The following is a 15,293-nucleotide window of genomic DNA, read 5'->3' as shown; positions in this document are numbered from 1 at the left end:
GCTATCGCAAGCTATGGACCTAAGGTACGCCGAATTGTAAGAACGCTGCATAGAACAATAGGAAAAGCACGTTTTTTCATAATGCATGGCGAAAATCAACATGGTAAAGAATTGATCTCATTTTCGAAAAGGGAAAATTAAGCACTTTTTAAAAACACCAAAAAGCACCTTTAAGGGCTCTTAAAAGTCGAAAATAAGTACTTTTACAGGGTGCATACAGACTCCTTAGAAACTCCTTGGAAATAAAAAAAGTCCCCAAGGAGTACTTGGAACTACTTAGATTTCCAAATTAGTCCTTAAAAACTCCTNTTAAGGGCTCTTAAAAGTCGAAAATAAGTACCTTTAAGCACTTTTACAGGGTGCATACAGACTCCTTAGAAACTCCTTGGAAATAAAAAAAGTCCCCAAGGAGTACTTGGAATTACTTAGATTTCCAAATTAGTCCTTAAAAACTCCTTACATTATTGCATTGCATAGATGAACTAAATCCGCTGATGAACATGTCCAAGCAGGAAAACTAAATGATGACATAGCTGCCAAAACCTAATAGTTTAAGAAAAACTTTAAAAGAAAAAAAAAATTGAATTGCAAGAGTTAGAAGAAAAAAATAACAAATGATAGTTTTAATTTTACATGTTACAAGCAAGCTTAATAATTTACTGTGATTTTTTTTTTTTTTTTTTGTATAAATGCCTTAGATTTTTTTGTGCATTCAAATTTAAAAATATAAGATTGTTATGTTTTTATGTTAATCCTTAACATCTGTACTTTAGCAAGATTTATTACAATATTTTAAACTGAAAAATGTATTTATGTGTAAAAGTGATAGCTTTATTTATTTTTCTTGATGAAGTTTGACAAAGTCGAAATTTATTTGAAAAGGGTTAGAGAAAAAATATACATTTTTGCAAGTTCCTTATAATAACTTCTTTTTAAATTCTAGTTATCTTTTACACTAAGTTTTTAAATTTTTGATCAGTCCTTAAACTTTTGGACTCCTTGAACATCGTCTTCTGATCTCTGTATGAACCCTGTTTTCAAAAACGCTACGCACCATGAAAGAGATCGTGACACGTTATGCAACAGTTTTTGCGTCACATCTTGTCTGGGATCTATAAAAGAGCGAGCCTCAAGCAGCCTGTTTCATATTCTCTGCAGACTCTGAGCACTTCACTAAGCAATGGAGAGCAAAATTTGTTTTTACGTCAATGCTGAGGGCAGTGGTGAACTGCGCTCAGTAATTGCCTCAATTATAACCCCCATCCCTAACAGTATGCTGATTGCTCTTCTAGTTGGTTAGGCTTCTAGATAGGTATCTCTTCTGATTGACATGTAAGGGGTGCAATTTATAAAAATCAAGCACTAACTTGGCCAAGAAATATATCAAAATATATTATGCCAAGTTACTAAATTGGAGATATTGCAAAGAGAATTAGATGATAGTATTTCATTTATCATTAAAATTTTATTATCTTCATTTGTAAGTGAATTTACAAATATGCGGAGTTATAAGTTTTAGAATTAAAGAACGGGTTAACTTATCCATTTGCGGACGTTGTGTTATTCTCTTTTCAACTTTTGATTTATTGTGAATAAAAAATTTTGATTTGGACACATTTGAGCGCATTATTTTGTATAAATATAGTACTCAGTGTTTTGTAGTTAAAATTAAGAAACAGTTTCAATCACGAGATTGCTTAAGAGTAAAAATGAAATGATTTTTAAAAAACAACTCTTTTATGGTTTTACTCGATGAAGTTAAAATTAAAATATTGAATGCAACTTTCTAATTTTGGGAAAATCGAGTTAATATAGTTTCAGTTAATTTTTCTGACATTATTGCATTTTATTAAATTTTATCTTAAAATTTGTTGCAGAATTTTCTTATTAACTCTAAAATAAAGATGAAAATTCGATTAATAATAAGAATATCAAATAAGTTACCAACTTTTTTTTTTTTTTTAATTTATAAGAAATTCTTGTAACGCCTTTTATGATAAAAGTTATATTAAAAAAAACATGTACAGTAGAGCGCCGATTATCCGAATTGCTCGGGACCAAATGTGGTTCGGATAATGGGAAAGTTGTTTAAAATCTAGTTTAAATGATTATTATTTATGCGCTAGCTACCCTTTACACTTTTTCTAGGCTTAGGACTGGCAGTACTATTTAAAATAGCTCTGGCGTGTTTAAAACTCCTTTTTTTAATTTTTTTTTATTACAACTTGAATTATTTTTTCAACTTGAATTATTTTTATCACAATTCAGCTTTATCATATTTCAGCTTTTTTATAATTTTTTTGTCAATTATTGATTTTTACCACATTTTTCTTTATTTTCCATTGCAAAAGATATCGAGCAAAAACTTTTGTTTCAAAGAAGATGCTCTTTTTTGCGTAGCTATATCCCTTACTCTTTTTAAATAAATCAACTGAACTGGATCAACATCATTTTGACGTTCTAGCCAATTCATTGCAATATCTAACGAATTGCATGCTTCTATATGAGAAGGTCCACTATCTTGAACTTGATCANATAATTTCAAAAGATTTACTTTTGACAATGTTAATTTCCTTCACTTAGTTATCATAGTAGTATCATGAAAACTATGAAGCTATTTGTAGTATAAATATTTCTTGTAATTAATCTCACTATCAATTTCACTGTTTCCTTTGCTGGTTTGTTGTTGTATTGTTGACGTGAAGTGTTTACATAGTTATCGATCGAACTAATCATAATGGTATTATCGATATCAACTGCAATATCGGCAGTATGTCGGTATTGCAGATAAAGTTCGATAAACAAATTTGTAAATTAAAATCCATATTAATAAAAATGTTTAAAAAAATATGCAAGAAAATTTTAGCATATATTTTGAAAAGAGGGAAGGAGGGGAGGGCCCAAAAACGGCTATGCCTAGGGCCTTCGAAAGGTATAATCCGGCTCTGCCAGTCTTCTATGTATTTCTTCTGCTGTATAACCTGGCGTCTTTTCACCCCGAAAGATCTAGGGGGGGGGGCTTGGGAGGTCAAATGATTAAGTTTACTTAAAATTTAATTAATACTTACCTACTTTAATTACATTAATTAATTTAATTAAGTACTTTTCTTAATTTAATGACAACTAACCCCCCCCCACACNAACTGACCCCCCCCCCCCCAACGAACTCAGAGTATCCAAATTGTTCAGCAAATTTTTCTGCTTTCTGCACTTTTAGAATATGTCCACTCACAGGTAAATCAGCACTACGTTGCACCTTCATCCATTTCAATAACGTAGTAGTAAGTTACATTGCAAAAAAATATAAGAGATGATTTCGTAACAATTAATTCTTCCCTGGAGTTCAGTGATAATTTTAATTGTTTATTGATCGGAGTCAAGTTTACGGGAAAATCCGAAATCAAAGTTGGATCGAACATTTCAACAACACTAATCTACACTACAAAATCAAGCAAAACTATAAGACATGCACCAGCACAATTAATAAAGATAAAAAAAAATTTTATTTATAGCCCTTGCAGATGGCTTTATGTTATTAGATTAAAACCATAGTACTGCAGCACCTATCGAAAATAGCACCAATTGCCATAATACCAGTAGAGCTAATTACCAGATTTCATTAAGCATTATAGGTAAAAACAATACATAGCGAATTGTTTATGGCTTCTATTAATGAATCAGAATCTTTGCTTTATTGAACATATCTTATTTTTATTTCAATTACTGTTGATTTTAAATCATTTAGCTCTATGGAAACGCGTTTTAAAGCCATTATTATAAACAAAATAATCTTGTGATTTCAGATAACTTTAAAAAGACTAAATCAGAGACGTATCACCTGCTGTCCACATTGATGACTGAGTTTGTAGAAAAAAATTAAAGAACGAGCTATAAAATCATAAACAGAATCGTCTGTAGTTTCAGTAATAACAATGACTAATCTTAAAGTAATGCGAAAAAAATAATTTTTCAAACATCTCTCCCGAACTGAATTTTTAGAATAAAATTACTTTTTGTAGACGATGTCCAAATTTCGGAACATCCGCGACGAGGACAGAGAAAAATACCGAGTTAACTCAAGAGAAAAGTTGAAAATCATTAGTAAATAAAAAATTTCAATTGGGTGAATATTTAACTTTTTAACAATTTTGTTAACTTATCCTGGAATGTATAGCAATGGATTACAAAGTTGGTGCCTAAATATTTTTCTATATAATTTAACTTATATACTTTTCTAAGTGTACTTTTTTATTTTTAAATGTAAACCTTTAACTTAATTTATGATGCTTGTAAAGAATATTATTAATGTAAAATTAAATTCTTTTGTCAATTTTTCTTCTTCTTCCTAATCCCCAAAATTAGCAGGGCTAAACAATGTCCATGAAATTCATGAGCCGGAAGAAGTCGGCCACCAAAAGTGGGTTTTCTATTTTTCTTATATATATACATATCGAATGAGGAAAAATATACGAAATAATTCAACTTTATTTTAATGTTTTTTTCGTTAAAAACACATATATTAAATTTTAAAAAATATACTGGATAATGTATGTTTATTAAGGAAGCGATTTTCTTTACTACGAAATAATAAAAGGCTTATGCTTTGAAATAACTATTTTATTCCTTTCATCATTTCATTAAAAAATGCATTGATTTAAATCAATAGTGATTTTTAAAAAAAAAATCAATAATTTCAACAAAATGATTAAAAAATATTAATTGAAAAAAATATAATTTAAAATATTTTTATTCACTAAAATAAATAAATACATTCTTTTGAGAGCGATTTTATTTTAAGTTTGATTTTATTGATAATGAGGATTTTTTTACTAAGAAATATCGTAAGGGATATTCATGTAAAATATTATATTTCAAAATAGACTACACGAATATCAGAGTGATATGAAACGTTTAAATAGTAATTTTCCATTTAATATATTTAAAATAATTTTCTGGCAAAAAACATATTTCAATTATACCCATTTAGTTTTTTGTTTAAAATGCAATGCTTTTATATCTTATTGAGTATAGATATAGACTACCTCAAACTAGAATGACGTTTTTTTTTTTTTGTTTTTGTTTTTTCAGTAATGTTTTATTATCTAAACTAATTTACTTTTCATTAGATGTCTAGTTGACAAATTGTCACCCGATTTTTAACAATCATCACCAAGTTGAACCTGAAAAATATAACTATTATCTTTTTTAACGCAGTGATTAGTATGTAATAATATAATAATTTTATATCCATTTTTAGTAAGAAATATTAACTACTTTACTTCTATTATTTTTAAACAATAATATTATCAAAATATTTTACCATGCTTTGGATAGTAAATTTTAAAAAAATCCAATAAATTTTATTTAAATAAAAAAAATCCGATTCATATCAAATATATACGATTTTGGAGTAAAAAAAAATAATGATTGCCAACCATGGCTTCTGGTCAGAGTTGTAGTCATAAACTTTTTAGTACATGAACTGAACATTTTATGCGCATATCTTTTTTTTTTAAAAAAATAATACGCAGAAGTTTGGTTAAAACTGGTTTAAAATTCAAATTATTAAATATATTCAAAAAATGTATGCAAAAAGTTATTTAAATTTTGAATTATTAAATATGTTAACTAAATTAAAATTATTGAAGTAAGGTGTTTTTCAATTTAATTAAAACTTGGTACTGCACCCAGAACTTTTACTTTTTAACCACCTTAAGACGACAAGTGGGCAGCAAATATATATTTTTTTAACCAATATTCGTGAAAAAATTGAATCGGTCTAATTAAAATTTTGACCGATTTTGGAAACTTTGAAAGCCCCCTTGTCAACTTAAAATGAAAAAAAATTTTTTTTATAGTTTAAATATAGTTTGTATTTTAAAATTACAGAAGTATCAAAATTTACAAACTATAAAAAATTCCTTTTAAATGAAAATTACCAAAAGATGGAGGACTAATTATTGACAACCCCCCCACAGCACAACAGTTTCTGGCAAACAATATTGGCGAGACGACGTTTTTATCAGAAATTGCTTTACTGCATGAATGAAGTAGGAGGAGGGATGGTCATAAAGGTCCACCAACCTTTCTTAAGGGGTGAAAAGATGTTAGCAGCACAGTCCACCATGTTTTAGAAAACCATTAGCGCTATCACCGAATGCTGATGGCTATGTCGTGGACGGTAGGGCACTGGGCCCATGCCCAAGAGTTCGATCCCCAACGGTCGAGGACTCCCCGTGTAGTAAATAGTGACTGATGCACGTTAAATCTGTTGAGTCGCAAAGTCCTCCATGTTCCCATAACAAATCAATACCTCTGGGGGTACTGATCCAGCAATTTCCTTGTCCTCTGGATTGGTTCAAAATTACAAGGCAATGCAGTTGAACATCAGTTGTCGTAAACCCAAAATTGGGTCGGCTGTTCAACGACAGTTATAATATAAAAAATGCCAAGAGCTTGCATTAGACTTACCAAGGAGAGAATTTAAGCCTCGGTCAGTCTTTTTTAAATTGTCTAGTCTGCCGACATTGCATGATGAGAAAAGTGCAGAGCAGGTATTTGAAAAAGTGCATGGCTTGCCGGCACTAGGGTGACCAGAGGATCTTGCTCAGACAATGGTACCCTTTGTAATTTCAGACTTATACCAGCAATATAAGACAAAAAAAAAGGTGGTATGTTGCCATAAAGGGACAAGCTCCAATACAAAAAATCTTGTAAGATTTAAAAATTCCGTTTGCTGACTTGAAATTGATGGTGGGCTGCCCTCGAGCAGAACTGATGACATTGGATGAGACGTGCGGCAGGCACTATCAAAACTTAAGATGTTTTTGAGCAATGGTTGCAACTTACAAGTCCTGGATAGAGAACGACTGTGACTTGTAAGGGTTTTAGTTCATTTTCGACAAAATGAAGGGTAAAAAAATTGGGGGTGACCTACCACAGAACACTAAAGTCAAGCATCACTGGTTGCGGGGTGTTACCACTTTGATAAGCCAGCGTAGGAACCGACGGTGAGCGGTATCGATCCTCTTTAAACTGTTCTACTGTAAATTGCTAGACTTCGCACACAGGACTACTAAAAAAACAGAGGATTAAAATTGCGGTGGCATCTCTTCGTATCATCCTCAGAGATGTTTCCCAACAGACCATTGTGTAGCCCTAATGTGATTTTTCATACATCTCAGGGTTGATTGTAATCCGGGTGTACTCCAGAATTCCGGGTTTATCGTATCATCCCACCAGGTGTAGAAACAAATAGCAAGGCGTGTGATTTTTTGCTGAATTCCGGGTTTCTCAAAACCCTAGATTTTCGGACTCCCATGAATCAGAACTTATAATGCGATGAAATTTTCATCGCAATTTAAAGTAAGAATTAAGTTCTACAATCTAGATTTTGAAACCTTCGCTGAATCGCGTTAACGAGATGTTTTCAAACACGCGATTTTTCTGCAATCTATCTCTATATATATTTCTCTTACACGGCACCAAAAAAAAGACTCATTACAACTCCCCGAATGGCAACGTTAGAAAATCGACCAATGATTGCTGCTAGAAATGTCACATGGCAAATGTCACATGAAGTGGCTCAACATATAGCGCTTTTAAAAACGGAAACAATAACCAGAGTGAGCATTATCAGGTTGTTCAATTCAGATTCATGCCCTAAAAACATGATAATATTTAATTTAAACTCAATTAGGAATTAATTAATTAATTGAAGTGAGAATGCTTTAAAAGGCCGCTGTTGAATTGATATTTTTCTACTGGGAGCTACCTAAACGTCTAAAAAACGTTTAAGTGTTTGTATTGAATGCATTGAATTTTTTTATATTTCGCGTTTATTTATGCATTGAATTTTCACGCTTTAAAATGCAGAATATTAGTGAAGCAATATTTGATAATTTATTTTGCTAATATGTTTCTTATTTAGCTAATGTTTTGATTTTTTCACCATGTACAATCTAAATAGCTAATATACTTTTTTAAAAGCCAATAAGAACATTGGTAGAATTCTTCTACATAAGTACAATACTATGTCTTTGATGATAAAATACTATGTCTTTGATGATAATATATTATGTCTTTGTGCTAGAACATTGTGTTCATTGGCGAGCGAGCGCAGCGAGCCATGGTTCACGGCGTGAACCACATAGGATTGCGTAGCAATTCTCGGGGGTTGGCGAGCGTTAGCGAGCAGGGGGCGGAGCCTCCTAGTTATAATTTTATTTTTGGTTTGTCGGATCTTCATTGTTTTTAGTGTTTGAAACTACGCCGGAATCCTCTAATATCGAGATTCATGTTCACACAAATTTTAATATCTAACATCGATTTTCGTATTTACCCAATTTAAAAATATCGCGATTCATATTTACGCAATTCAAAAACGCGATTTGTATTTTCGCGTTCTTAAAATCCAATATCGTGATTAATATTCATGCGATTTTTAAATCCAATACCGGGATTCTTGTAAGAAGTGTAAGTTTTTTCTTAAATAAGTTACTATAAAAGTGTGATATTCTTCATTGATGAGTAATTTAAGTATGTTAACTATGAATAGTATACAAATTGATATCTTATCGAGTTTTCACACATAAAATTTTCAGTTTCTGTCGCAATCACCCCTGACATCTAAAAAAGGGAGAGCATTTTAATTTGTATAATTTTTTTAAACATGTGTATTCAAATTTACCCAGTCCCGTAGTGGACTCATCTTTAAGACACGGTTCCCAGCAGATCACCGAAGTCAAGCATCACTGGCTATGGTCAGTGTGCGGGTAGGGACCGAGGATGTGCGGTATTGGTCCTCGTTATAAACTGTTCTACCGTAAAGTGCTCGACTACGCGTGCAGGTCTTTGGACTACCGAAGCGGGGGTGCCATCCCCTCTACAGAGGATCAAAATTGTGATGGCATGTCTTCGGATAATCCTCAGGGGTGTTTCTCAGGCCATCGTGCAGCTCTAGTGCGACGTAAATTAACTACAACAATCAAATTTACCCAAGACAGTTAACAGCATGAATTTACCTTCTAAAATGGGGCTTTTATTAATTTGTTGGGTCAGTTCTACAGTACATATACACAATATGATACACAAATATATTATAGATGTCCAGTATGATACACAACATGAGTTACAATGACACAATATTAATAACCTATTTACAAATGTCTTCATTGAATCATTTTAATCTTGAAGCTCCAGTACGTGAGAAATCGGCTGCGGTATGCCATCAGGACCTACTCTCATTGGCTGAATAATCCCATCTCTGAAACATAGAAAAACAAATTATTGAAATAAAAATAAATACTAGTTTGATTCGGTTTAAATCGTCTTGCCTGCGCCTTTTTTTTAAATATAGAATTAATCATCAAAAATGGTTGACGGATAATTGACAACAGCAATGAAAAAGTTTCTATGAGTCCGTTGGCAATACAGGCAAACTTTTGAAAATTAATCTTGGTTAAATTATAGTTTATTTTATGAAGTACAAAGGTAAAATGTATATACTAGTGAATTTTAAAAATCAAGTTTAATATGATCTTAGAAGCAACTATCATCAATATACTTGAAATTAGGGATATGAAAAATATTCTGTCACCATTAAGTATTTGGTCTTTTTGCAGAATGTTCGTCTAAATTCGTTGGCAAAGTATTGCTTGGAAAAATATTTAACAGTTTTTTTTTTCATTAATTTGAATAGATTTAATAAAGAATTATCTAAAATCATATTTTTTACTATACATTAGAAATAGTTATTAAACATATTTATTAAATTCAAAACTTGAACAAATGTGCAAATGCGGACTGGAGAATTGAAACAAAATTATTTTATATTAAACAACGAGTTTTGTACTGCTGATTTTTATTCAATTATATTCAGTCAATTCAATTTGTTTCTTTTTTTACACTTTCTATTTTAAGAATTGGGAGCTTTTTTTTACAGCTTCTATAATATGGTGACATTTTCACAGAGCATTTCTGGCAGACTTTATTCTTTTACTGTCACCTTTTTTTCCTGTATTTGTATGGTTAAATAGATAAGAAAGACCATAGAAAAGATAAAAATTTCCATGAGCTATGTGGAAGCAGGGTAGAGCTACTGTCATTCATTTGAGGAGATCATCAATATGAAAATCTTTATTCTAACCTGTTTTGTTTTCTTCATTCACTTGATCATACTTGACGACACTGGAGAAATAAAATAATGGGGATTTTACTAACAGACCCAATTTTGGGTTTATGACCACTGATGTTCAACTCCGTTTCCTTGTAATTTTGAACCCAATCCAGAAGACAAGAGAAGAGAACTCCTGGATCAAGTATTGCAGTGTTTCCCAAGGTGTGGTACGTGTAACCCCAGGGGGTACAGGAACAGTTTAGCGGGGGTACGAGTTCTAATGCGAAATATCTTGCAACAATTGAACATTTTGTTTAAAAACAAAACTAGCCATGAAAATTTACGATTACGTATTTTTCTATTGGCTATTTTTTGCAGAGTTAACAGTTAATAATTAGTGGTGACAACAGCCAGTTGCGATTTTTAACTTTTGTGCAATTTTTTAAAGTAAAAAATGCATTCATTTTTTTTAATTAGTGGTACACAGCGTTACGAAAAATTTAGAAAGGATACACAAAAGTCATAAGTTTGGGAAACACTGAAGTAATAGGAGAAATTTACCTTCGTGGAGCAATTTTTTATGGAAATAACCAGCATTAGAGTTACATAGGAAGCCCGGTGGCTGAGCGCTGTCTTTATCGACCACTTCAGTGGGTCGATAAATGAGTACCAAGCACGCTTGGGAACTAAACACTGGGGGTTCCGCGTTCGGCTGACCACCTGACCGGAACATCTGCTCCTGCACCTCAGAGCCCAAGGTCAAGAAAACTGAGATGGGCACAGTAGGCCTTGGCCCGCAAGGGCTGTCGCGCCGCTGAGTTTAGTTTTTAGAGTTACATAGAGAGGAAAATCTCCCACAATTAGCTTGACAAGGGAACTCTAACCCCTTGACCTCCCTACCACTGTAATTCACGTCAGCACTGTGGTCAGTGCAAGCCGGAAGCGGAATTCGAATCGACCAGTCTTCGTTGGGATTCGAACCTGTGTTCACCTCATTGGCTAACGTTCTACCCCCTGAACCCTCACGTATCGACTTAAACAATTAACACTCAACATACTGCAGTACTGGCAATAGCACCATCTGTTGAAGGAAAAAAGAAGTATTTTTGCCATCAGTGAGTATTTTATCACAGATTATTTTTTTAAAAATTTCTTCTGAAAATACAAAGAAATTTGAGAATATAGAAGTAAACAGGATATAGAGGTAAACAGGATATAATACAGGAGTCTTCGTTAAAAAAACAGGAGACTTGGCAGGTATGCATGATACTGTATAGACAGGGAGAGTAACGTTGGAACGACGCTCAAAACATGTTAAACTTTCAATCATAAGGAAAAAGAAATTTTCACATTTTTGCACAACTTTTTTTTAGAAAAAAAAAGAATTATCAACTTGCCTTTAGCAATAAAAGTTAATGTTTACTGACTTCACCATAAAAGAGTTTTTATTTATTTATTTTACAGGGTTACCACAAACACTGAGAAAAAAAAATAGCTTGCCTTTTCCCTGATTTTTGTAATCAGTGTCAAAAATTTTATAACTAATTTTTAGTTACGTTGTATTCTTATTCATGAAATACATTACAAAAGACGCTTGCTTAGAATTAATACGACTGTAATTTTCTAGAAAAATATTAGGCTATTTTCTAGCTCAAAATCACATTTATTCATTTTCCCCGAATTTTTTTTTTAANACGTGACTTAGTACTAGATATATTTTTTATTGTTAGAGGGGGGAGGGCACCAAAATATTTTCAGTGCTTAGGGCCTCAAGAGGTCTTAATCCGGCCCTGGGTGTGTAGTCAAATCTTTCAACGAAAAATAAGGACCTTTTAAGCACTATATACATGAACAAAATGCAAAATAATTTTCAGAAACTTTACATGAAAATAAATAATTTCTGACAAAGAACTCCATAGCCAACAAAAAAATATCGAAAGATTTTTTTCGGTTGGATTTCAGAGGGTGGAAAATGAAGCCTGAAATAGAGAATATCTTGCAAAATGCAGCAAAGTTGCACATAAGAGAACTAGAATCTCATCGAACTCAGGTCAGCAGACGCGCATGCGGGCTCGGAAGTATTTCATAAAACATGTAAAATTATTGGCCCTTCCATACGCAATGGACCGACGGTACGCCAAAATAGATTAGATTGTGATTGAATGAATTGTGAAAAGCACTCTTTTGTGTAATACCTGGCGAAAATCTACATGTTTAAGAAAGAAAATATCATTTTGGAAAAGGGAAAACTAAGCAATTTTTAAAAACATCCAATGAAAAAAGCACCTTTAAGGTCTTTTAAAAATGTTGGAAATCAAAAAAAAAATCATCCTTAAGCAATTTTTAAAAACGCTATGCACCATGTAAAAAATTTCTTTAAAGCATCATTTTCTGAAATGTGTATGTATCTTCTTAAAAGAATATTTCAAGCTCCAAGCACTCAAATTGTTATGTTTTATTTTTGAAAACTTAAAAACATATAAAATTTTACTATAATTAAGATAGATACTAAATTCACCAATCATTGATATAGAGCCAGGACAGAGTGATTGCCTCCCAATGAGTTGACCTGGCTGTAATTCCTAACAATGGCTAGTCAATACAAATTCTGCTTCTGGGTTGCACTGGTCACCATGGTGACGTAAAATTTCTTTAGCATAGGCGGATCACGATTTAGGATGTCAAGGCTAACAGTGATTTTCCTTTCCTTAATGCAAATGTGGGTTAGTTTCACAAAAAAATTATCCACAAAGGCTAATTCAGGGTTGCCACTCAAATCTGGAGTAAAAAAAAATTCCTGTGTTTTTCCTGTACATATTATACACAATATATTAAGAGGAAACAACAATTACTGCGTTCTTGTGTGAGCTATATTGGGCTAACTATATTTATTAGTTTGAATCGCTGGAAAAACAGCTGAATATACTTAAATAATGTTATACTAAATGAAAAAGTTTAGCATAGCTGAAATATCATGGTTAAATATCCCATAGATTACACTTTGAGTGGTCACCATTTTTTAAAAGACATAAATAAGAAACTAAATTCCCTGTACTTTCCCAGTTTGTAAAGAAAAATCAAAATTCCCCGTTATTTTAGGTGATTTTTAAATTCCCCGTATTTTCCTGTTCTCCCTGTGGAGTGGCAACCCTGTAATTTGTCCAGATTCAAGAGTTTCTTTCAGGGTGACCACTCAAATTTCCCTGATTTTTCCAGTAAAAATCTTAAAATTTCCAGGTCAGCATGCTTTTTTTTTTTTTTTTTTTTTTTTTTTTTTTTTTTTTTTTTTTTTTTTTGTAGTATAGGTACAAGAAAAGTGTCAATATTAGTGTATTAGTCAATATGTATGTATATATGTCAATATGTGTAGTATTTCATTTAAAATGCTATTTTTTTAATATATCAACTTGAATAGATGTCGAGGAAACAATGTTTATCTTGCAGAAAATAACGCTTTTAATGAATAATAAAAATAAAAAAAAATTTTAAGTGTTAAATAGTTTTTGCCCAAAATGTAACAAATAGCAATCACCCAAAACAACCTTGGATTAGTACTGGTAAATATACTTTCATTAAGCAAAAGAAAATAATTCCAGGTGATTAGAAACCAATAAATTTTCATATTTATTTACATTTCAATATAAGGCCATTTTATACTGAATTCTATCCAAACAGTGCTCTTCATAAAATTCATTGAAATAATCTTTCTTAAACCAATATCATAAGTCAAATGTTTAAATAATATTGTTTGTTTGGAATTATCACTATTATTTTAAGACATATTTATTATTTGTAAAGGCAAAATTGCCAAATTTCTTGTTGCATATTCTATTGGAAAAAAAACTAGATAAAATTCTTTAAATTTTCTTCTTTTTCTTATTAGAAATTAGAATATATTAAGAATTCCGATCTAACATGGTTTCCTAGTATAGATGAGTTAATTGTTTTTGTCTTTACATCTTGGCAATTCCATGGTGTCGGAAAAAAATTAACATTAATTTCTTAGAAAAACTATCTTATAAAACAAAAGATTATAATCATCAAATTTTTACATTAAATATTTAGTATATCATAACCTATCGAAAAACAATTTGTTTTATAAAATCTGATTATTATAAGTTCAAATTAAGTGGATTAAATTGTTGCTGTCAGATATAAATCGCACAAAAGCAAAAAATGATTACTAATTTACAAATTGTCTAAACTCTGTGAATTTGTTTGTAATTTAAATGTAAACTTGACTGAATTTTGAATAAAAAATTCGATGCAGTTGTTTGTGAAATATGATACATAATTAATTTGAAATTATTTCCTTCAATGTCAGATGCAAATTTCTCAAATTAGATAGAAATTTAAGTTAACGGTAACCATTATAATGACTGAAAATTACTTTGCTTTTAATCTTAATGCTATAAATATTAATTTTCAATTGAATAGCTTCTTTAAATTGAAATTGTCTAATATTTCCTGTTGGAATGGTCGGATTGATATGTGTTATAACATTTTCCATCTTATAAAAGTTAGTTAAAAAATCACTAATTTTAACTATGCAATGTATATTAACAACAATGTAATATACTAACAACAATGCAATATATTAACAACAATGTAATACAGTAAGACCCCGCTTAACACGTAGGATATGCTCCATCAAAGTAGAGCGTAATGCGAAACAGCGATAAACGAGGCTATCTTAACAAGTAAATAATGGGGTTAGGAAAAGATGGATAGAAAATTGGTTAGGTATTAAATTCAATAATTATGCTTTTTTTAAATAAAAATAAAACCAAACATTCATTTTTGGGAAAAAATTTAATATGAATTCTAGAATAAATTTTTATCTCTTTTTAATATAGTTTCGTTGACCAATTACAGGCCCAATAAATAACTAATAATTTTTATCCTAATCACAGAAAAATTTAATAGGGTGTGAGTTATTGTAGTTTGCTATGCAAGTAGGTTTAATATTTTTTTTCAAAAAAAATTTTTTTTCTTTATTAAAAAAAAAAAATAAATAAATAGGTAACTACAGAATGTTCTGAAAAAAAAAATTCTCTCTAAATACATACACAAAATGATTGATTTAAAATGTTCTAAATGATGTTAAGTTGTTACTAAAAAAAATTAAACTGAGATACTTACCTCAAATAAATAGATAAAATAAAATTAAACAAAT

At 31.0% G+C, this 15,293-nt stretch overlaps 1 protein-coding gene across 1 annotated transcript in view; it reads right to left on the bottom strand.

Moving 5' to 3' along the window:
• Positions 1-9,018: 9,018 nt before the first annotated feature.
• The window catches only part of LOC107455743 (ric8 guanine nucleotide exchange factor A), a 46,986-nt gene continuing 40,711 nt past the window's right edge, over positions 9,019-15,293 (bottom strand). Inside the window, exon 15 of the mRNA XM_016073424.3 lies at positions 9,019-9,265. Coding sequence (XP_015928910.2) covers positions 9,184-9,265 — 82 coding nt within the window. The 3' untranslated portion in view covers positions 9,019-9,183. The remainder of the gene's footprint in view (positions 9,266-15,293) is intronic.

The sequence above is a fragment of the Parasteatoda tepidariorum genome, chromosome 2, assembly GCF_043381705.1.
Source record: "Parasteatoda tepidariorum isolate YZ-2023 chromosome 2, CAS_Ptep_4.0, whole genome shotgun sequence".
Classification (NCBI taxonomy): Eukaryota; Metazoa; Arthropoda; class Arachnida; order Araneae; family Theridiidae; genus Parasteatoda; species Parasteatoda tepidariorum.
The sequence above is the reverse complement of the archived record's forward strand: the minus strand, read 5'-3'. Positions and strand labels throughout refer to the sequence as shown.